General features: G+C 43.1%; 1 protein-coding gene across 1 annotated transcript; it reads left to right on the top strand.

Annotated features, from left to right (window-relative positions):
• The first annotated feature begins 794 nt into the window (after positions 1 to 794).
• Positions 795 to 22201, top strand: PIGH (phosphatidylinositol glycan anchor biosynthesis class H). Its single transcript, XM_078659587.1, has 4 exons — positions 795 to 1146; positions 14478 to 14687; positions 16859 to 16942; positions 20800 to 22201. The coding sequence occupies exons 1-4, from the start codon at positions 937 to 939 to the stop codon at positions 20878 to 20880; spliced, it is 585 nt and encodes a 194-aa protein (XP_078515713.1). The 5' UTR covers positions 795 to 936; the 3' UTR covers positions 20881 to 22201.
• Positions 22202 to 24796: the final 2595 nt, after the last annotated feature.

The following is a 24796-nucleotide window of genomic DNA, read 5'->3' as shown; positions in this document are numbered from 1 at the left end:
GACTCATAAGTTTAGCAGTATGTGGGCCTAGGGCCCCCAACACAACAGGTCTATGGAGAGAAGGTCACTATTGGAGGGTGGTAGCGAGAGAATACATGGAGGAGGGAGTCATTGTGGCACCAAAAAGGATTGCTGCACCAGGCGGCACCAGCGCTTTAGCTGGCCCTGTCTTTATGTGTTTTCTTATATTCAGGGCCACTTGAATTATGCGATTGTACAGCCATCAGCGATTAACGCATAATTATACATTTGCCACATAATCCATCATCTGCTGCATAATGTGCAGATTTTAACAAAAAAAATTCTAGATCAAACAGTTTAAAAGTTACTAAAACGCAGTCACCTGTTATCGCGCAGTGGAAGACCCTTTGCAAAGGTTGACTGTCACCTTGCTGTTGCGTATTGCTTGTTTGGCTGTTAAACTGGTACTAATGAGTTACAACGAATGCCCCCCTCCCCCCAACTCGACCATCAATGCGGCCACTGCGATCACAGACTGTACTTTTTTGGCCCCGAGCACATGTTTGCGAGTACTCATGCCTCCTTGTGTTATTCATCTGCAAAAAGCAGTAAACTACAAACTTCGCCTCCCTCCCCAATCAACAGGCTAATGGTACACCAAGGACTGTGTCCAATCACAAAGAAGCACATGCGAACTCGCAGCCAATGACTACCTCGGAGTTATGTTCAGCGCACTGGGATTGGCTGCGGTATAATTCTACACTCCTAGGACACTTTACACATTGCGCGTCCCTCCCACAAACACGCGACTGCCAGAATATTTTCAGCCAATTGATTGGTTGTCCTGCTATCCGGAAGTACCGGGATTATGGGCCAATGTCAAAACATCAACGACGCACGTAGGGCTGACCTAACGGTCAGTTCTTGTGAGGAAAGGACTGGTGATCCCATTCGGAAAGGTTACCCTCTAGTGCCATGGCTAACGGTGATCCTGCTATGGAGGAGCCGATCGAGGAGGCTCGCTTCTCGGACTTGTGCGGAGCCGAGATCTCTTTGCAGCGCCGCTCCTTCAGCGAGTCGTGCCGCGAGTTTAGCATCAGTTGTCCCAAGGTGTCCTTGTGGGCCATCACCGTCCACACGTGTGGGGTCTGGCTGATTGCCTATGGCCTCTTCACCATCACAGAGGTATGGGGTGGTAGGATTACAACTAGTAAACTGTCTGTGGGTTGGAAGGAGTGGTTTAGTTCACACATCTTTTTTTTGGGAGGTGGGGCGGTCAATCTAGCAGTCCGTTCTTTTTCGTCGTCACTTTGTATTTTTTAAGCACAGTTCGCAATAGATGAATTGCATGCAAAATGATATGTAAGTAGACCATCTTGCTCCAGGTCTTTTAAATTTCAAATCACTTATCACCAGTAGCAATACACAAACCAAGATCACAATACCAGAAAAGCATTATGTTGTTACTTGAAAACTGCATTGAAAACAGGCTACGATGACTTGGCTTGTATGTGTATGTATAGGCATTTATATAGCGCACTACTTACCCGTAGGGTCCCAAGGCGCTTCGACCGCTGCGAAACCCTTCCTGGCTTCCCTGAGAGATGGTCCCTTAATGGGTATCTCCAGGGTGAGACCAGGCATCCCCGGCGGTCTGGTGGGGCCGTTAGTGAAGATGAGGCAAGCTAATGCCCAGAGTTGCCGAGTGTGATCGCTGATCAGAGTGGGCACCGAGGCGAGAGAATTATCGAGTTCGCTGACCCTGGTCCAGAAACCTGCCGCGCTGGGAATCGAACCCTGGTCCCGGGCCGTCCTCTGCTCTCGGGTCTGCCGCCTCTAACCAGTGAGCCACACTGATGCGGGATTCCGTTCTCTAAATTGCACTCGTTTTAGTTCGTAGCTTCAGGAAAAGTGGAATTTAGATTCTTAAAAAGCACTTCCGACGGTATAAAATGTTAAAGATTGACAGTGTTTCCGTGATCATGGGTTTATGATATGAGGTGAGAGCATGGGCGTTCTCATGAGAAGGGTTGTGGGTAACCATTTAAAGTGCAATTTTGTTTATCGTATTTTCTATATGACATGGATGCGTTCTATCCTAAACATTTTGCCAAGTATAGCTGGGCATTTACAAAAAAACAACATAAGAGGAAATAGTTCACACCACACTAAATGCATTCGTTTCTCACACGAAAGTCCAGGATTGGAAACTGTCTTTGAGGAAACGGAGTGAGGTACCCACCTAACAAATTCTAAATCCCACTCGCACCGAATTCATTAAATCAGGATGAGTGGGATTTAGAATAGTAAAGCGCACTTAACACTGGCTTTAAAGTATCCAAGGTGGCAGCTTTTCTTGATCATTTATTCAGGGTGGAACGTTGGTATTCCCAGAGTAATGGTAATCAGTCGACCATTGAGTTATTTATTCCTATTGTGCTTTCTAAGTGGTACAGAAACACCCCTTGAAGGGTGCTTTCTTGGGAGAATATGAGAACTAAACAGAGCAATACATATTTTAAAAAAAGCAGAGTAGCAGTGTGCATTGTAAACATAAGAAATAGAAGTGCCCTTTTCTCAACTGTAATTTACTGTTTTAACTATGGACTACTTTAAGGCTCCATAGTTGGCCCCAACGAAAAGTGCAAGGAAATAAAGTTGCATTGGTGCTTTAGTAGAATGGAATGGAGGTTCTATAAGAGGCATACACAAGGATCAGCGCTCATAAGAAAGAGTGGAGATTGCTAAAAGCGAAATTGGTGAGGAGAGGAGTGGTCGAAAGAAGATGTGGATAGAGAAGAGGACAACCTTTAATTAATATACATAAGGAGAAGTGGCTCAAAAGAGGGTGGACAGATGGTAGACGTTTGTATTATATAGAGAAAGAAAAATCATCTGTAATAAAATGCATCCTAAACCTCGTTAAAATAGTATCAGATAATATTGATTCCAAATTTATTAAGGAATTTCAACTACAACACACAAAATCTTAATGCACCATTCCTATCATTATATAACTTGTTTGTTATCAGCAATGTACCTTAGAATACAAGCCAAATAAACTAAAAGAACACCTTATTTATGGAGATTGTGATAATTGTTTAGTGTGAGAACGTGCCTCTTTTGACATAGATAGCCCCCCACTTCTTGCCTGGAAATGATGTGGTTTTGATTGAAAGTGGGTCAGTCAATACCAACAAGAGAAAGAGGGCATGAGTTGACACTCCTATACCCCAATCAGATTCATAAATAACAACAAAGGAGTGACTAAATGGAAATAAAAATGGTGCTACAAAAATTAAATTGTGAAGTCTGTTTTTTCTCCGTACTATGAATGTGGTCATTACACCCACACCCACATGCACATGTACAAGGTATTTTCTATCTATCTCCCTGTGAGTACCCAACAGGCTCCCCTCTTAGGAGGATACCTCCCGTGTGCAATTATACCTCTAGACTATCATAAGGGGAAGGGAAAGATCATTTCTTTTATTGAAGGACCCTCACTCACCACTAGTTGGTGACATGCTTCATCATTGGGTCCCCGCTGGGGTGACCGAATGTCCCCCCAGCGTGCTACAATGCCTGGTTACAGCGGAGCGGGATGTGGTGAGTGTAACAGTGCCCAAATTAGAAAGTGACTATAAATGAGTGTGCAAGTGTATTAAAAAATGCAGAAGTTGTGACCTTTACAAAAATCTTTAATAATGGCCAACCTGCATTGAGTTAAAAACAAAGTGGACGGACTGCACTAGGTTCTGAGTTAAGGACCCGGAGTCCTGTTAGATATCAAAAATGGTCAACATGTTTCTGCTGCTTTGGTTGCAATTTGCTCAGCATTCGTCAGGACCTACCGAAAAGTCCTCCGGTGGTGTGCGCGCGCTAAGGCGTACCCTCCCGTGAGGCTCTACGTGTAAATTGTTTTTTATCATATGTGGTAATTCACCAGTCAGTTTCCGTAGTTATCCACTACCATTTGTAGGAATAAACCAAAAACTTAACAAGAGGCATAAACACGCCCCTTCGATGAGGACATCGCGGGTTCCCTTCACGCGGTGTCTATTTCGGCACTCGCGGCTCCCCACGGTATACCTGCTCTCTCGGCTGCTGTCTCTCCGGGAGTTTTTGGTTTATTCCTACAAATGGTAGTGGATAACTACGGAAACTGACTGGTGAATTACCACATATGATGAAAAATATTTTTTTACACGTAGAGCCTCACGGGAGGGTACGCCTTAGCGCGCGCACACCACCGGAGGACTTTTTGGTAGGTCCTGACGAATGCTGAGCAAATTGCAACCAAAGCAACAGAAACATGTTGACCATTTTTGATATCTACCAGGACTCCGGTTCCTTAACTCAGGACTTTTTTGGTAGGTCCTGACGAATGCTGAGCAAATTACAACCAAAGCAGCAGAAACATGTTGACCATTTTTTATATCTAACAGGACTCCGGTTCCTTAACTCAGAACCTAGTGCAGTCCGTCCACTTTGTTTTTAACCCAATGCAGGTTGGCCATTATTAAAGATTTTTGTAAAGGTCACAACTTCTGCATTTTCTAATACACTTGCACACTCATTTATAGTCACTTTCTAATTTGGGCACTGTTACACTCACCACATGCCGCTCCGCTGTAACCAGGCGTTGTAGCACGCTGGGGGGACATTCGGTCACCCCAGCGGGGACCCAATGATGAAGCATGTCACCAACTAGTGGTGAGTGAGGGTCCTTCAATAAAAGAAATGATCTTTCCCTTCCCCTTATGATAGTCTAGAGGTATAATTGCACACTGGAGGTATCCTCCTAAGAGGGGAGCCTGTTGGGTACTCACAGGGAGATAGATAGAAAATACCCTGTACATGTGCATGTGGGTGTAATGACCACATTCATAGTACGGAGAAAAAACAGACTTCACAATTTAATTTTTGTAGCACCATTTTTATTTCCATTTAGTCACTCCTTTGTTGTTATTTGATTGGAAGTGCACAGGTCCCTGCCAACCAGGTCCCCTGTGCCAGAGCTCCTTCCCTAAAATTGTACCATGATGGGCAACGTCAGTCCCCCTGTAAGACCCTAGTAGATGGTACCCCTGGTACCTCGGGCATTGGGACTTGAGAGGGTCCCGTAGGGACCCCTCACCAAGGTCATGCACACTGCCACTGCAGCCTGCATGCCTTGGTGTAGAGAATAAGGATAAAGTTGACAAAGCACACTGTGTGCCACGTCCAGCAGCACTGCCCAAGCTATAGGTAAATCGCCCCTCTAGCAGGCCTTACAAGCCTTTAGACAGGGTGCACTATTATCTCAGGCAAGGACATATCTGCATGAGCAGATGTACCCCTACAATATATGTCAATCCTTAATATTGTAAGTCACAGGGAAGCCATAGAGAGCAGCCGCGGTCGGTAGGGGAGTACCTGCCGGGGCGGTGACGTGGGGAGGGGCAGGGTGGGGGTTAGTAATGTATGTATAATGGAGGTTTGCAGGTAAGTAAACATATAAATAAATCAAACTAATTTCATTGCGTGCACTGCATCCCCAAATGCAATGCAGTGCACACAACGAAATTCATTTGATTTATTTAAATGTTTACTTACCTGCAAACCTCCATTATCCATACATTACTAACCCCCACCCTGCCCCTCCTCCTCCCCACGTCACCGCCCCAGCAGGTACTCCCCTACCGACCGCGACTGATAGAGAGTACATGGGCTGGAAACTGGACAACTCGAGTTCCCCAGCACCATGATGGCTTCATTGAACCAGGTGTGTTTGGTACCAAATAACTCCTCTTAATACACCCACACTGATGCCAGTGTTAGATTTATTAAAACATGTACTCGGAGGGTACCTCAGAGTGCCCCCTGAAAGCCTACCATACCTGGTGTGATCTCTGACTTGCTTTAGGCAGCCTGCCACCACCAGGCATACTTCTTTTCCCCTGGGTCGAGAGCCCCTGCTCTCTGAGGCCAGAAACAAAGCCCATCCTGGGTGGAGTTGTCACACCTCCACCCCCAGGATGAGCACAGTGCTCAAGGGGGAAGCTTTAAAGGCAAGGTTGTCAATATGTCCTATATGATTTATCCTTTTTCTGCCTAATTTTGAGGTTAGAGCTTCTGTATGGTCTACACAGTCTGATAAGTTAGCCTTGTATAATAACAATGATAGAAGTGCTGAGATGCATCTTTGCGTATCCCTTTAACTGTTGAGCCGTTTCCACCCCAGTGCTGAACTCTTTTTTTGGCTATTTAGAGTACTTCGTGCTTACACCTCCATAACGTTTGTTCCATGTAATGTATCAAAATTTGAATCCTTTTTTTCTCCAACATCATGGGAATTCTAAAGGTATCTAGGATTTGTGAATTCCATCAAAGTGGACCGATAAAATAGCCAAAATATACCAAATTGTTTTGGGAAAAATGGGGAAAGAAGTGCTTTACACAAGTGTCCGTTTTTTTTCTCCTAAAAATGACATCAACGAAAGGTTTGGTGTCCAACGATCACCAGCTTTCAACATGCAGAGCTGTATTTTTTTAACCTTAGTTTTGAATTTTTTTTAAGAGGTTGCCATTTTTCCTAATTTTTGTGCTTTCAAAAAACTTCCACAAAAAGATCAATTGATGGACAGAATGCAGAACAATGTCGTAAGTTCACCCTAGTACAGAGCTTGGATGGCACAAATGCAGAGAAAATGTGAGAAACTTTTTGGCATATTGTCAACACAATGGAAGGGAGAAGTGGCAAAAAGCAAAAGGACTCAATAATTATAAAAACCAATATCATTTAATAGGTATCTGGATAATCACTTTAAAAACAATTAGTAAAACATACAGGTTAAAATAATCATCACAGTGCCACTGTGATGATTATTTTAACCTGTATGTTGTACGTTGCACATGAGTGTTTTTTACTTTACCTTTGGTATTATTGATTTATACTTATGTTGTTTTACTAATTGTTTTTAAAGTGATTATCCAGATACCTATTAAATGATATTGGTTTTTATAATTATTGAGTCCTTTTGCTTTTTGCCACTTCTCCCTTCCATTGTGTTGACAATATGCCAAAAAGTTTCTCACATTGTCTAGTTCCCTGTATATTGAATTGATTTTCTCCACAGGGGGTCCTTGTTATTTACATTATACAAATGCAGAGAAATCCAATTGGTAATAAATAACAAACGTTCTTCTATTTTGTATTTCCACATGCTCCGGATAAAAATGTTACCTAACATGGGTGGATGGGCCTAGGGCCTGTGACACAATACACCTCAAAACTCTACTTGGAAGCATCATATTTTACTCGGCAGAATCCATGCTTTTGTGTTTTACAGCATGGGTAGTTGTGGATTTTAGGCCCTAGCTCAGCAGCCGTCGAGGAAAACCTATCACCCCAAGACATTTCTGACAACTAGACACATGGGGGTGTCCAGGGTGGTGTGCCGTGTGGTTTTAACACAGTGGTTTACTCAGAAGCCCTTGCAAACCTAAAACTGTGTCAAAAAACCCACATATTTTTGTCATTTCTGTGCGCTTAAGTTCTGAAATCTGCGGGGAGCCACACATTTCCTACCACCCAGTGTCCCTCCCAAGTCTCCTAATAAAAAATGTTACCTCACTGGTGTGGGTGGGCCTAGTTCCTGCGACAGTGACGGATTAAGCTAGGGTCAATTGGAGTCCTCGCTTTAGATTCCACTTAACCCTGGTTTGATCCTTTCCTGTTGCGGGCACTATTTTTTTTTTTAGAACAAATGGGAATGGAATGCTGGGTTTTAGGAATTTAGTGGATACCTGTAGATTCTGGAAGTTTACGTCACAGAAATCCAAGTAAAATGTGTGATCTTAGGCAAAGATTGAGGTTTGGAAGGCAAAAGAAGGTTTGGAAGTCTTCCAAAGAAGACTCTATCCAACTCGAATCGATCCCAGACCATCATATTGTCACATTCTTCATCAATGAAAAATTCAAATTTAACCCGGCTCAATCGTCCAAGCCCAAAATTTGGAAAAGAGACCAGAAAAAACTCAAACCAAACTCTTTGCCCCCTACCAGCTGCAATCTCCTACTTCCCCCTACCGGCATCTCGGCCGTTCAATCCTTGACTGACCACTATCTCAACGCAATGACCTCAATAATTAATGAGGCTGCACCTATGCAACTAAAAAGAGTCTCTACTGAAATCTCCAATCCATGGTACGACGGGAGTCTCAATGAGGACAGATGAGCCATGCGAATGGCAGAACGCACCTGGAGATCAGCTCCCTCGGCACTGCACCTAAAAACACTGAAGAAAAAGAGAAACGCCTACTTCAGGAAAATTAAACACTCAAAAACAGATTTCTTCAGCCTCCAGCTTGACCAAGCAAAAAACCGGCTGAGAAAACTGTTTGAGCTAATCGGAACTCAATGCAAGGAACAACCCCAGCCACTCAGCAATATGCGCGAGGCTCCCTCCTGTGAAGACTTCTCCGCTTTCTTTATCCAAAAAACTGACAACATAAAGAGCGATCTCATCATTGACGCAAGCCTCTACTCCAAACCTCATTGCATAGCACCCACTGAACGAAAAAACAATGCCACTTGGTCATCCTTTGTCACCTACTCTGAAGAAGAAATTGGCAAACTGCTCAGCACCGTGAAACCATCCAATCACCTCACGGACCCCCTTCTTGCTTCCGCTGTAAAAGACTTTATCCCTCTGCTCCTCCCACTCTGGACTAAAATTATCAACAGCTCACTTCAACAAGGAACCATCCCTGACTCCCTCAAAGTAGGACAAGTCACACCTTTACTAAAGAAACCTACAGCCGACCCCTCTGATTTAAACAACTACCGTCCCATTACCAATATCCCCACTCTCACCAAATTGTTGGAAAAATGCGCACAACTACAACTGACTAAACACATTGATCAGTTTGGTCTCCTCAATCCTCATCAATCAGGCTTCCGAGAAGAGCACAGCACTGAAACTGCTATGACTCACATAATTGACGACGCCCTTCAAATCCTAGATCAAAACGATACCTGCCTCCTCATCCTTCTTGATCTCTCTTCAGCATTCAACACCGTTAAACATGAGAATTTACTCGAACTATTAAAAACAAGAATGGGTCTATCTGGGACGGTCCTCAAATGGTTCACTTCCTTTCTACACAACAGGTCGCAGAAATTCAAGAGCAACAACCTGATGTCCTCGCCAATACCTGTTTCGTTAGGCGTCCCACAAGGTTCCTCCCTATCCCCAACTTTGTTCAACTTAGTTATGGAACCTCTCACCACCTTGTTACAAGCGTCCAATGTACACTTTCACATGTACGCCGATGATACCCAACTATACCTCAAATTACAATCCCCCAAAGACATTTTGCTCCTGAACTCAACGATCAGAAGCACCCAATCCTGGCTTGCCGATAATCATCTCCAACTCAATGCTCTGAAAACCGAGTTCCTACCTTATCTCACCTCCCGCCAAGATCTCTACCACACAAATCTGGCTTAAACACCTAACTGCACTCAATGTCCAACCCACCATCGTAGACTCAGCAAAATCCTTAGGCATTACACTTGACACCAATCTCAACATGCAGCAACATATCAGCAAGGCAACTAAGGGAGCGAACTACCAAATCAATACCCTGAGGAAACTTAAAACCTTCCTCCCTGCCAATGACTTCCAAACTGCAGTACAAGCACTAGTCATCCCTCGAATATAATATGGCAGCATCGCCCTCTGCGGACTCCCCCTAACCACCACCGCACCCCTAAGAGCTTCTCTAAACGCTGCAGCGAGACTCATCACTGGATCAAAAAAACTCACATATCTCCCCTGACTTGAAATACCTGAACTGGCTGCCTTTCGAAGCCAGAATACATCTGAAAATCGCCTGCATGACGCACAAGGCTGTCCACATGAGCTCACCAAGCTATCTCAGTCAGAAGCTGACAATCTCTGGCGGCTCTAGAAACACCAGAGGCACAAACAATCTTCTGCTCAAGCCTCGAAGATTCCGGAAGGAAAAAACTTATAAACGCTCCTTCTCAGGAATGGCACCGAGGATCTAGAACTCACTCCCCCCTGAAACGAGGCTTATCTCCTCCACTACACTGTTTAAGAAAGAAGTAAAAGCTATCTTCATGGCTAAATACACTTGAAGTACCATTTTGATCTCTTTTAAGACTCTGCACCGATCTGTACTACTTGTTCGACCCCGTGGCGTATTTGTTTTATCTGTATTAACGACTTATGTGATTTTCTATGCTACCTCGTATTTGTACTATTAGCATTTCTGACGTACCTGTTTGACTATGTTCCCTCATGCTCCCCCTTTCTATGTAAAGCGCTCTGATATCTGCAAAGATCTTGTTCGCGCTATATAAAACTTTCTAAATAAATAAATAAAATAAATTGTGGGTAAGAAACCATTGAGGTATCCATACGAGGCACCTTGGGTGCCTAGCTTTCAGAAATATCTGTGCTTGGTAGGTTTCCTCTGTGACCGCCAGCCTGGACCCAAATACAGCTGCTACTGCTATTGCTGATTTCTCCTTGTTTCGTTTTAGGGCCTTTTCTGATTCGGTTGTCGGGTTCTGCCTCACACTTGGGGTACAGTTTTTTTTCAAGATAAGTAGGGTTGTGCTTGGTGGTAGGGAATGTGTGCATCCCCACACATTCTGGAAGTTTCCACCACAGAACATCCCTCCCATCCACCACTCCTCCGTGGTGAAGGCAGAAAGACTTGTGGGGCCCAGGGCGGAGGAAGCACAAGCCCATTTCAAAGGGGACAGCCCCCCCAGGCAGAATCCTATCCCTTGTTTCTACTGGATGGATCCAAGAAGGGGCCCGCTAGGGAAAGGTATAATTGGACACAGGATAATCTCTCCTTACCAATGATACCTCCCCACATAATCAATGCTTGGAGGGGGGGGGGCTGAGATATGTTTCAGAGAACTGAACCTTTGACAGTTAAATGGGCCAATTGGCTCATTTCTATTTAACTTTCAGGGAAATTACGTCCGCACGCCATGCACACTGATCCTTATCCCCTGCCCACCCCCCCCCCCCCCCCTTCCCAAAAAGACTGTATGCTCGTGAAGGTCTTCCCCCAGCAGCCCAACCTCAACAATGTAGAAGTAAATTCTCTGGTGTGAGAACCAGAAGGTCCCTTAGAGCCTTTCCCAGCATCGGCTAACCGCAGACAAACACACTGGGAAAGGAGTGTGGGTGAAGCTGGTGGCTGATGCCTGCATTTAGAAGGTTTAGACCATTTGTTGCAAAGACTATTCCTGTTCACCTGGTAAAGGGAATAGAATATTCAATAAAAACTACTGTCTTCTAATGCTTTTCACCCACAAATTATATGCAAAAATATCATCGATTGTGGTACTGCTCGCTTTGAAACCATTTTGAGAGAATTTTAATTATTTCCATTGAAATACAGATTTTAACCGTTTATATGGAAGCAATTTGGCAAAAGGTTTGCCATCTAAGTCAACCGAAGCAATCAAACAGTAGTTTCTACGTATCAACTCCGGCCCACGGTTATAAACGGGCTGTAAAATGGAGAATTTCCACAACATTTGGAAATGCAAAAACGTCGGCATTTAAAAAAAAAGTATGTAAAAAGTATGTCCACTTACAAATAATATCTAAACAGTAGCTCCAATATGTACCAGCATGTCTGCATAAAGATCCTCAATGTATGAGGTCCATATTTCATAATAGGCATGATAGTTTGCTGAACGTCTGTAATTGTCACAGCCGAAACCAACCAAACTCCTGAATTTACAAGAGTTCCTACATTTAATTATATAAAATAACTTAAGCCAGAGTTCTTCATACAATAGCCAGAGCAATGCGAATATTTCTAAATTCAGCTGTTTGATAAAACAATCTCCAAATAATTTCCATTAATTTGCACATTTTTCATAGTGCTATTTGACGCAGCCTTTTCTTAAATCAATTCAATTGTCTTTATCCGATCTTCTAAGACTACCAGGAGTACAAGATCGATACGCAAGATACTGATAAAAAAAGCCAAGTGGGGCTATCTTAATAGAGCTGGTTTTAACCAATCCCATACTTGCTTTATACAGTATTTCCTGAACAACCAGCAGATTATGGGTGTTGACCACAATAACATCCCCACTGAGCCCATATCGCCCACCACCGGTCTTGCCATCAGGATCTTTTGATATGTCCCAATTGCCAGTGACGTTGTTATTCTACCAATGGATAGATGTATTCATTGGGCCCCTGGTGTATTCCATATGGTCTTCTGTGAGCCTAGGGACATTAGTCAGGGCAACGACGTAAGGGGCAGATACTGGAGGAAGTTCTATCACAAGTAAAGAGTCCTGACTTGGCGCACACGCTGCCATTTGTTTTGCAGGTTGCTCTGCTGTTAAATTGTCATGAGGATGAAGTACGACCATGCTGTCAACAGGTATAGTAGGGGAAAGGTCAGAGGTCAAATACTGAGTACAAACAGAAGTCCTGGAATCCAAGGGCTTTGCCAGTTTGGATTCACTTATTGCTAAACGTTCGAGGATAGGGCGAAACTTGGAGTCTAAAAGATCCCCTATACACTAGCTCAGTTTACTCCAGGTGTTCTCCTTTACCACTGCTAAACCCCCAATCAGTTCTTCATCACCAGCCTTATGGCGCGAGGCAATTTTGCTGGGTGTGGCAGAGTTTCTAGACTTATTTGATTTGGCAGTTTTCCTCCTGTGCTTGGCTTTTGGGCCACTATCTCCCCCCCCCCCCCCCTTTCAGAATCTCAAAACTGGTTTCCACCCTCCGTGCTGGTTGGACCGGGCTTAGTTCCAGCTCCTGGTGTAGGGAACCCAACCCCCACACAATCTAGACAGTCGCCCACATTTTTAACTTGTTCCGCGGAGCAAACGTGGCCCGTTGACGCTGAAGTTGAGCTTGTTGCTAATGATACACTCTGCATTGGTAACCGCTCACAGGAGCTTTGATTAATAGGTATATGAGTGATCTCTTCCGTTGTGAGAGGCGACATTCCATCAGCCGAATTGCATTAGTAACCATGTCCACAGCCCGAGTTAGGTAACTGTCGACAGTCGAGCGGGTGCGGGAGGGAGGTAACGTGCTGGAGACGCTTGAGGCACCCCTTCTCTTGCCCATGCTACAAGCCTGGTGGGAATGACGTGGACCAATAAAAGCAGGAACAAATAGGCAGGCAGAAACTAAGCCAGATAAGCACGCTAGCCACAACTCTCAAGGCTAAAAAAAAGGATGAAATATCTGGGACAGAATTAAAAACAGTACCTTATTCTGTGATGGCTGCTTACACGAGACAGTAGAGTCCTACTAGAGGCCTTAGGGGCGTGGCCCAGCACAGCCTCTTCTGGGCTTTGACGGGCGCAGACTAGCCCGCTCTTGGCCTGGGCACGCCTGCTTGCATCCCGTGCTGCGGAAGCCCTTGATGATACTTATAGCGTCTCCTGGCACTGTGGCTGACGTGGACTGCAGCAAGCCGCGAGAGAGTCTGGGACCTGTGGCCGTCCTCCTGGCCCAGCTCCCCTAAGAAAGAAAGTGCAGCAAAAGGTACGGGCGTCCCGTGCTGCAGGAGCGCTTGATGGTAAAAGCGACTCCTGATGCTGCTGCCGAAGTGGACTGCTGCAAGCCGCAAGAGAATCTGGGACCTATGGTCCGGCCTCCTGGACCCGCTTCCCCAGCAGAAAGAAAGTGCAGCAAAAGGTACGGGCGTCCTTCTTAAATCATATTTGTTAGACTTACATTGGAGAGGAAGTTGTTGGGTCTTATTTCTGTCACAAGCTAAAAAGAATAATACCCATGACACAAAATGCACCCACATTTTAAAAATAGATATTCTAAATAAATGTGTATTCTCCAGTAAAGTGCTAATTTGTTGAACACATTTTTGAGACCACAGGTGCTCCAACTAAGTTGACAAACAGTTATTTCGAAGGTGCCTATCATTAATTGCTGTGATAGTCATGACTAGAAGTAGCCTTGATATCAAATAATTTAAAAGACCAGCGTGGAGTCCTATTTTGTGGATTCTCATCACTTTCTATGCGACGTATAATTTTAAAGTCTTTAAAATACAGAAAACGTACTAGAGAGTAGTCCAGAACAGATTGCACCAGAGGAAAGTGGGTGTAATGTGCTCTTGATAAGAATTGGATCTTGCTGTCAAAATGCAAAAACCCTATTCTTTTTAAAATGACAATTTTATTTTGGGCCAAATTAAGTTGTTTTTGACGACTAACAGTTGGAATATTTATGGAGACAATTGGTGTCCCTTGACTCTAAGTCATATAACCGCTTTGAATTGAAATTACTAGACATCAGAACAAAATTGTTGAGTACCTCCATATTAAAAAGTCTGTCTCTTAAGTTGGTGTGCTTTGTAACCGTAACCAATTTGCTTTTAATTTTAACATATTCTTATTTAGTTTATTTACTGAGTAAAGCAGCTGGACTGTTGTCCATTCATTCTGTAAAAAAGTAAACCTTTTTCTGTTTCAGAACACTATGGTGCTGTCGTCTGCAATATTCGTCACCATACTGGGTCTGCTCTTCTATCTGCACTTTGTGAAAATTGACCAGGAGACTTTATTGGTGATTGGCTCACTTGGCGTTCAGATGACATCCTTTTATGCCTCTGGCAAGGAGAGCACAAACTTTATCGAAATCGGCAAAGTGAAAGACATTGTGATCAATGAAGCTATCTATATGGTATTTATATCTACTTCTTAATGCATGTATCCATTTAAAGCACTAATTATAGGTTTGCACTATGAGAGCATTGTTTTGTACCTTCAGAGAGACATAAAAACGGTGATTAAACAGCTGTGCGATTAACCAGTAAGCTCAGTATGATTAAAGGTGTTGTAAATTGTCTAAGGAATGCACAGTTGGACAAAGTCTATGCGGTGTGTTTAACACCTTAGAGATGGTGTTTAGTATCTGATTACAAATCACATACTCTTGGTGACTGAGCTGCAAGATTTAAACATGAAAACTGGTCATACTGGTGCGGTTTGATGGGTGAGGCTAACTTTCCCCTAATTTGTTTCTTCCACAACCAATTACCCAAAGTTTGTGTCTGACATTTCCCCACTGGCTTATGAGAGAATGCCTTGTGTCTGTCTTTTGACAGCGTGAAGTCGGTTATTGTTGTAGGTCTGTTGGGAGAGATATGGTCATGTTCTTCCAAAAGTGCATTATTTCCATGTACTGGACATGAAGAGACAATGGCTTTAATCCTTCAGGTGGCGAAGTCTCAGTTAATGGAGTAAATAATTTCCATAGTTTTAATGGTATGTAAACCAAAGCAGGGGGTGGTTGTGAATTCCTAGCAATGCTTATGCACTTACACACAGCCAGTACGGTGTAACTGTTGTGCATTCACGAAAAAGGAAGGTGCACTCTGATAGAAATCAGTCAGAAAACATAAGTATAGTCCATCAATCTTCTTTTTATTTAAAACCGGCACTATACTTATGTTTTCTGACTGACTTCTATCAGAGTGCACCTTCCTTTTTCGTGAATTCTCTAACAAAATTGACACCCATCAACGGCGGATGCCAGGAGTAGTTGCACCTTTTTGTGATCTATGAAACAAGTGGAATTGAAGTGCTCAACCTTGGTTGGCCGTTGTTTGCTTTTCTGTTTTACAGTGTAACTGTTGTGTTCATTAGGGGCCCCATGGATGAAGCTTTGGATTAGCAATTTCCTAATAGCAAATCTTTGGGATTCAATAGTAGGAAATTGCAAACAGCTATGTACAACAGTGTATATTACACTGTTTGGATTCCCAGCGGGTCGCAGTTGACCTACCTCATTAAAATTGATTAAGTAGGTCGCAATTTTCGAACCGTTGGGCATCGCTAAAAACAGAGGGATGGTGGCATGCTGGGTACAGCAGACGACCATGTCTGCACCTGCTTTTAAATAAAGCCACATTTTTGTATTTTTAAAGGCTGCCCGGTTTCCTTAAAATAAAACGGGATGCCTTTCAAAAATAAAAATTAAGAGTAGGCAGTGTACTCTTAAACATATTCACATGCATTCTCAAAGGGGAAGGGGACACCTTCCTGTTTGCAAATGCTTTGGCACCAACATTAAATTGGTGCTTAAGAAGCTAATGTTTTGCAACTGCATTTCAGTCACAAAAAATTCGTACTTAGCACTGCGAGTCACTATTAGGAAGGCATGCCCTTCCTAATACCGACTCGCAAAACCATTTTGCGATTCAGTAATAGGTTAACAAATCACAAAATTGGGTTTTGTACATAGGAAAATGTTTTTTTTAATTTTTTTATTATTGCAAAAAGCCAGATTCTACAAATTGGGCTGTATGCGACCAAAATAAAGCTACGTATATGTGGCCCTAGATCACTGCATTTGTGTCTTGGATCCTTGGATTTATGTTCCAACTCTTTTTGCCTATGAAAACTTAGGCTTCCAGTTTCAAAGAAATAAAAGGTTTTATGTTGTGTTGGGCAAGTCTCGAATCTCAGATTTTTATTTATTTTATTGAACTAACATAAGCTACTATGCAAAAATGGGACAATATAATACAATTATTTTTTAGGAGACTTTAATCTCTCAATGTCAATCAGTCATCACCTTCACGAGAAGGAATCTCTGACATTGATATTGTATGTGCCATGTGTGCCTTTTGACTTTACGTAGTATGTAGAGGGTGTCCACGCTTGCAGTGTTCAGTATTTTATCAAGGCTGCCCTACATGCTTAATCGTGGAGGTTTTGTGCTGTTAAAGAAATACTAGCTGGCCACCATTTTACTGTTTAACTTTTGGCCTTTCTTTATATGGGCATGCAGCATACAGAATTGTAGCTGTAACTTTTTTTCTTAAGGATTTTTAACTTCTTTTTCTTCAGCAAAAGGTGATCTACTACCTGTGCATCCTTTTGCGAGATCCATTGGATCCTAATGGAGTTTCTGAAGTGGTTCCTGTGTTTAAGGTGGGTGTAACATTTTTAATAGTGTGTAGCTCCCTAGTCACCGGTGTTTTCATCACTTAGTTTGACAGTATTCCATTCCATGTCGTATCATCCGCTCTTGGTGCTGTTACAGGCCTTAATATCATTGCAAAATAAGTCCTTTAAGGCACTTGCTGAAACAAACCTTAACATTCCCGGCAGAATGTGCTTAAAAAACTAAAATGAGTATAAAAAAAATAAGTCACCAATCAATTGTGTAGAATTGTCTTTTTATGAAAAGTTACTTCTTTTAATTAAGAAGTACTGCTCCAGCACCAAGGGCATCATCCAACATAAAAATTAATAAACAGTGCCTCTTCCTTAAGGCGTTCTCAGAAACAGTCTTGAACAACACACAAAGTTGATTGTAATCCAGCGATTCAAGACTAGAATTTTTCCTGAAGACCAGGCCCAATTTTCATTACCCAATATAGTCCCTTCACGCTGGGTTAGTGGAATTCATAAACTATACCAAACTTACCAATCTCCAATAAATGTACTCTCATCTCTTTGTATAATAAAATTGGTGATGCAATCTTTTTATATAGTTGATTACATTTGGCAAATCAAATACTCTGGAATGAATCACTCCTAATAAAGACAGACTCCTTTGTAAATGTATAATGTTTATCTAAATAATGTGAACATATGCTCTTTGTATCAATCATACAGCATGAATCATAAATAGTCATAAGGAGAACAAAATCAGAAGAGAAAATGACAAATTCATATCAATGACCATGCATAAAGGAGTGGCTAGGCGAAGAGACAAAAGATTCAGAGACAAAATACATTTGCACTTGATTATGCAAACTCCGATTTCAGTCTATACTAACCGATATAGGAATAAGGAAATCTACTCTATGGCCATGAGAGCAGCAAGGCCCCTCAAGAAGATTTGAAGAGGCAAAGTCTAAGTCATGAATCCGTAAACAGGAACAGGACAGCAAACCAACGACTATCTACCAACAGACTCACAAGTCAGTCTCCTAACCCCTCCCACCAGACACCTCAATTATGCCCTAAAACCCATATGTCCAACCCACACATGTAACTAATTACAGGTTTTCTTCACATTTGATTGGTTAAGGAAGGGGGTGTATGGTCACATCATTCTATACACGTCCGTCTTACTAAATGTCCCATTGTCTAATCTATGACATAAGCTTCCACCCCAGGAAATACAAACTCAAGCCTCTGTCATTCTTCTCTTCCTCTTCTCCGGCAAATATTGTGAACTTAGTGTATCTTTTTCTCACTGAGCGCCTCTGCAGAGGAAGCTTTCCTCTGTTTGTCGCATTGTCCTTTCATACTGGTTTTGACAGACACTCGGGACTGAAGGACAGAATAATGTTCCACCTTCCTCACTGCTCTCGTGCTCTCTTCTTTTAAACACATTTTAATTACGGCAGCACTTTAACCAATTATTTGTCATGCAGAATAGAAAATCCTGCTTCTAGAAAAAAGAAACACAGACATTATTATTCACTTATAATTCTTTTTCTCTACACACCAACCCAATGCTGCAATTACCCCTGCGCAACCCCTATTAGTTATTACCAATTTCCTAGCAACCGTTAATAACGTGCATAAAAGCAGCATTAGTCCTTTGTATTCTCGTTAGTCAAAAGCATTTCTCCTACTCTTAGTACTTTAGTACGCGCTTGCGCAGTAGCGTTTTCCCCTCATATTAGACCCCTTCCGCACAATTTCACTGCACATGGTTAGTAGATGTTACTAAGGGTTCAATCCGTGCAGATTTTATTTTTTCGTGAAAACCCTGCTCCATCAATGCTGTAGACCTTTCACATAGCTCTTTAGTGGTAATATGTTTTATTCTTCAGCCATATGTGTTATTTCCATGATCCCCCTAGTGGTAATATGTTTTATTCTTCAGCCATATGTGTTAGTTCCATGATCCCCCTTGTACCAGATGTCCCAAAGTGTCTTGCCATGTGGAGCCTGCCAATCTCGTTTTTGTGAGACTGACACACTTGGTCTGTGTCTGAGGCCCAAGCACCTTTTGCACTTATTGCTGTTCTACTTAATTTTCGTCTACTGCTCTTCCGGACTATGATGAATTTCACAGTGAGAGAGTAGACAACTTAACCAAGGCTTATCATGCGGTGCCTTCAAGGCCTAATCCGCAGCCCAATGCCCGTTCAAAATGCCCTAGAACCAGCACCGTAGAGCAGACCGTCCCCTCTCATCTCAAGAATGCTGTTAAGTTAAGATGGATAAACATGTGTCTTAACCCTCTTTTGTCTTCCTATTCACGGGGAAAGGGTGACACGCATTTAGGTAAAAACTACAGTTATGCACAGACATGAAAATACACATCTTTGAGTGCTCGATATGGAGGACTTTCCTGAGTGTGCCCAATATACCTATTATTAAACTCTTCAACCGTGTCAAAGATTTACTAATTCCATTGTGGGTACCCTTCTAGAAGAGCTTTCCAAATCCGTTTCAGAGGGGAGTTTGTACACATTATGGAATAAAAGCAGTATTACTTCCTTTTACATACGACTAGGTAAGGAGGTGGAAGCAAAGCTCGTCAAAGCGTCCACTTCCTGCCTAATTCCCGCATCTGTTTGTCCGATCTGGTTTAATCAGGTAGAATTACAGACAATATTTCCTTTCCTGTGGGCATTCTCGCTTACATTTACCGCCTGCTCTAGGCAGGGTATGACCCCTAGGGGGTGCTGCTGCGGGGAGGAGAAAGGATGTGGGGAAGGACAGGGAAGATTGTAGTTTGTCAGGAGCGGGCATTACCTGCTTCCCATGTAACTCATTTTAGAGTTGAGCAGAGGCGGGAAAACCGGTCCAGGATGCAATGTAGCAAATTCCGAAAGTGATTTTACTGGTCTGATTTTCTGTAGTGTATAATCAGGTTTGTTGTTCTTGCACCCTGTACATCTGTGTTGGGGGAACAGCAGCCCACTTATGATTGAGCGCAATCCCGTACAGGAATTCCACTCTGCTCAAATCCTAATCTTGGCCTATAGATTTACATAAATGGTGGAAAAATCGGAATTTTGCTGGAATCCATTCCCTGATATTACACGAGCCTGACCTAATCAGACAAGCTAGTATCATGGCTTTTAAATAATGAGAATGATGTCATAATTTGTCACCTCTCTGCATGGCAACACAATGGACAAGTGTATATTTATTTAATAATTTATTTATTTATTTTACACGACTATTGGATTTAGGAAGCATCCCATCCATTGGACAAGAAGATAGATTATAAAATTCTGCATTCCTGTTTAATTAAGGACAACGAAATGGAGCCCAGTGAGCATGTGGAAAAGGGTAGCAGAAGTTGTTGCACAGCAGCAAGATAACCACACAGTCATATGTTTTCTTGCAGTTCGTATTCTGCTGCATTCTCAACAAAAAACACTTGGGGACTCAGGCGTAGGCCGATAATAATCGCACCCTATAAATTCGGGCATGGAGGTATTCAGGCCTTATTGTATGCGATAATTATCACCTATTTCGACTGTTTGTGTTATAAGCGGTGGATTTTGGGGCATATTGCCCCCAAATTTGAGTGTTTCTGTAAATGCCGCCCCTTTCTCCACCATTTAAATTTTGGCAGCTATTACCTGGTGAAATTTAATGAAGGCTGCAATTTTAATCGTACCTGGTTAAATGAACATTGTACCACTTGCAATTTCGATCCCTTTACAAATCAGATCTCAATTTAATGGGCTACTTGTAACCAGGATCCCAGTTGTTCTAGATGACCATAGATCATGTATATATTCCCTTTTTTTTATGAAGTCCACCAAGAGCGTTTGTTTGACATTTCTGTTTTTATTGTGCTTTAGTGCTCGAAGCCTCGCCTAGACTGTTTGGTTGAAGTCTACAAAAGCTGCCAAGAGATCCTGGGACAAGAGAAGACTCCATAATTCTACATCAAAACGTTGTTGCAAATGAAATTGTGATGATGGCTCACTTTCAACAACTGAGCGCTTACATCCTGGCAAGTGTGTCCTAAAGCGTATAATCATGTTCCACTCTTCCATAAAGCATACTCTGGAACAGAACTTCCAACATGTATATCCCCAGAAGTCCACTTGGATAATATTCGAATACAGTCCAAAAGACAACACAGATATACACGTAGAAGAGAAGCTTGGGGATATTTGGCAGCTGCAAATCGGAATCAACTTTTTCATTTATCACTGCTGGCCTCTGTTTTACTACTTCCATTGTAAGGGAGCGTATGGGGCTATCCAGATCTCTTTTAGACCTGTGAGTGCACAAGCACTGCCATAGTATTATATACTTGTTAATCCATTAGATTTTTATTTGTTGGAGAGACCAATAAATCTAACTAGCTTTGTAGTAGCACTGGATGAAATAGTTTCTTGAAAACTATCTGCCACACCGTGCCCACATCGGACAAAAGCAAAGCGGCTATTTGGGCACCAGATTGTAGTGATATGATAGATTAGGACCCTGAATTCCTTCAACCGAAGCATAACACTAAATTAAAGAGCAAGAAGAAAAGCTCAATTCACATGAGCAGGCAGTGGTCTTCGCATTTAATGTACATAGTTAGAAAATTGTGATAAAAGTCTATGGGCCATATGTATCAAAGAGTTTTACCCATTCTGTGACTATGGGAAAATGTGTTCATACATATGGGCCTAAATCTCTGGGCTGAAATGGCCTTCTAGGCTTGAGTTTGTAAAACTGCCATACAGCTCAGGAGTGCCAGTTGGCTTGCTTGTAGGTGGGGACCACGCTGGTTGGAGGGAATGTAGAGGAAATTCTTCCAAGTTGCATAAGACTTAATTGCCACAGTTACGATTGACACTGTGATGTAGGAAATGCAACTGCATATGACCACTGGCGGAACCAAGAAAAGGTGAAACTAGTTTACTCGTCACCTTCAGTAAGGCACATTTGGCTTGATTCTGTTGCACCCATTACTGTTTGTATTTGATTTGTTTTAATTTCCCCTGTGAGGTTTATATACACCATGGACCATAATTCGAGTTCTACAGCTCAGTTAAAGGGCTATTTTATTTATTTGAAAAAAAAAGAAACTGCTGTTTTCTTTTAAGGCTGTCTTGCCGTTGATCAAGGTGTATTAATTCCCTTATTAATTCCCTTATAATAACGTACGTGCAGTTTTCATTCAAAACATCTTGTAATTCTGTTACAGTAAAAAATTATGTTTGCTGTTTAATAAGATGATTTGTAATAAATATTAGTTTGTAAGCATTGTGTCCATGTCTGCTACTGTACGGTAACATGTAGAATCAAAAATTAGCTAGCATTCGCGCCAAGAATTTTCAATTCTATTAAGGACACGGAGGCGAGGATTAAGCTTCTCTTTCTTTACTGTATAAAACACAGCAGCCAATAAACATACAGTTTAGTGCAAATAAAACTTCAAAGACCATGATGCTTGGCATAGCCACGCCTCCTTCAGCACCCATAAGAGCCTAGGTCACACCTCTAGCTTCCTCTTTCTTTGCGCGAACTGCACAAGTCCATGAACCATAAACAGTCTATAACTTCTCCAACATGGAATAACCGGAACTTTGTTCCAACTTCATTCTTCAACGGAAGACTTCTTACTCGCTTTTCTTGTCATTGCCTGGAAAAAACCAAATAGACAACCTGTAACTTCTGTATAAAACAGATTAATCAGAAAACAACGGGTGGGTAAGCATGATCATACATTGAGCATAGCCGGGTGGGATAATCCTCGCCTCCGTGGCCTTAATTGAATTGAAAATTCTTTGCGCGAATGCTAGCTAATTTTTGATTCTATTACAGGACAGGAGGCTTCAGATTATGCTAGTTCAAAGCTGTATTAAATACCACAGAAGTAATATCTCCCACCGGCTTATAATAAAACTGTTTGAATGTCGATTCAGACGACCAATCTGCACAATGCATAATATCATTAATATTAGCCCCCAACAAATACGATTTTGAAGCCATGGCACCTCGCACCGAGTGCGCCCTAAACAATTGCACATCAACGCCAGACTCCTTCATGATAAACTTCAGCCATCTCGCTATAGTAGCCGAGGACACCGGTTTAAATGGCTTTTGAACAGCTATCAAAAGCTGCATGGCCCCCGGGGGCCTTAACGTACGAGTACACTCCTCGTAGGATTTCAAGCATTGGACCACACATAACTTTGGATTGCTAGGAAAAGCATTATACTCCATGTGTCTAGAAAGTGTTTTCGTGCGACCTGTAATTGTAAAAGAAACTCCCTCTGGAGTAAATACTCTACCTGTAATATCCAAGGCACGAACGTCCGAAGATCTCCTACATGCTGACAGACATAACAGCATAGCTATCTTTGCTGACAACTGCTTTCTAGAAAGCAAATCGTTAGACGGCCAGGCGTCTAGAAATTTAATAACTGAAGAGACATCCCAAAGTCCAGAATATTTCGGCTTGGGGGGGATTCACTACCCGTATGCCCTTAAGGAGCCTACAAACCAAGGGATGCATGCCCACCGGTTTCCCGTCAATGTGGGCGTGTCCCGCAGAAATGGCCGACCGGAAATTGTTCACGGATCTGTAGGCCAAACCGCTAGCCGCTTTGTCCGACAAGAAATTTACTATGTGAGAAAGTCCTGCCCCCACGGGATCCAGATCCCGTTCCACGCACCAACATAACCAGCTCTTCCAGGCTGAAGAGTATCTCTTTCTCATGGAGGGGGCCCAGGCTTGCTTGATGAAATCGCGAGCCGTTCCCGAAACTCCCGGCACGTTCCACTGTTGCCTGAAAGCCTCCATGCCATCAGCGCGAGGCATTGAGACAGAATTAGCGGATGCTGTTCCCGCACCGGTCCCAGGAGTAGCGACTCCGACCATGGAATCCTCCTGGGAAGGTCGCAACATATCCCTAGTAACATCGGGAACCATGGTTGCGACCTCCACAGAGGCGTCACTAAGATCACCTCGGCCTTCTGCTTGACAATGTGAGAGGCCACTCGTGGAATCAATAGAAAGGGGGGGAATGCATAATTCACCAACCCCGTCCAGTCCTGTAAGAATGCATCCGTCGCTTCCGCTGCTGGATCCGGTCTCCAGCTGAAAAACCTGGGAAGTTGACGGTTCAGTCTGGATGCAAATAGGTCTCTCTGGCACGGACCCCATAGGTCCTGCAACCAACTGAAGATCCTGGGAAGCAGCTGCCAATCGCTGTAATCCCGAAGGTGCCTCGAGTTCCAGTCCGTTACCACATTGGACTGTCCCGGAATATACTCCGCAATCACCGAGATTTGATGACTGAGACAATAATGCCAAAAATCCTTGGCTATCTCCACTAGCATGGACGATCTCGTCCCTCCCAGCTTGTTTATGTAACGAACCGCAGAGACGTTGTCCATCCGAAGAAGGATGCAACACGAGCTCTTCTGCGGCGAGAGTGTCCTGATCGCGAAGGAGCCCGCTAGGAGCTCCAGACAATTTATGTGCAATTTTAGCTCCTCTTGCGACCATCTTCCTCCCGTGGAAACATCGCCACAACGCGCGCCCCAGCCCCAAAGGCTGGCGTCTGATTCTATGACCACTTCTGGCACGGAGCCGAAGATGGCTCTGCCGTTCCACGCTTCCATGTGGCTCAACCACCATTGCATCTCGTCCCGCACTTCCTGAGTCAGCGGGACCAAATCGGAATAAGCCAGCCCTCTCTGAAGGTGCTGGATTTTGAGTCTGTGCAGAGCCCTGTAATGGAGAGGGCCCGGAAAGATCGCTTGCACTGACGATGCCAACAATCCCACTACTCTGGCAACTGACCTCAGAGACGTCACCTGCCTGCTTAAAAGAGATATGATCTCCTT

This window comes from Lissotriton helveticus, chromosome 9 (assembly GCF_964261635.1).
Source record: "Lissotriton helveticus chromosome 9, aLisHel1.1, whole genome shotgun sequence".
In the NCBI taxonomy this organism is placed as follows: Eukaryota; Metazoa; Chordata; class Amphibia; order Caudata; family Salamandridae; genus Lissotriton; species Lissotriton helveticus.
This window is presented reverse-complemented; position numbering and strand designations above follow the sequence as displayed.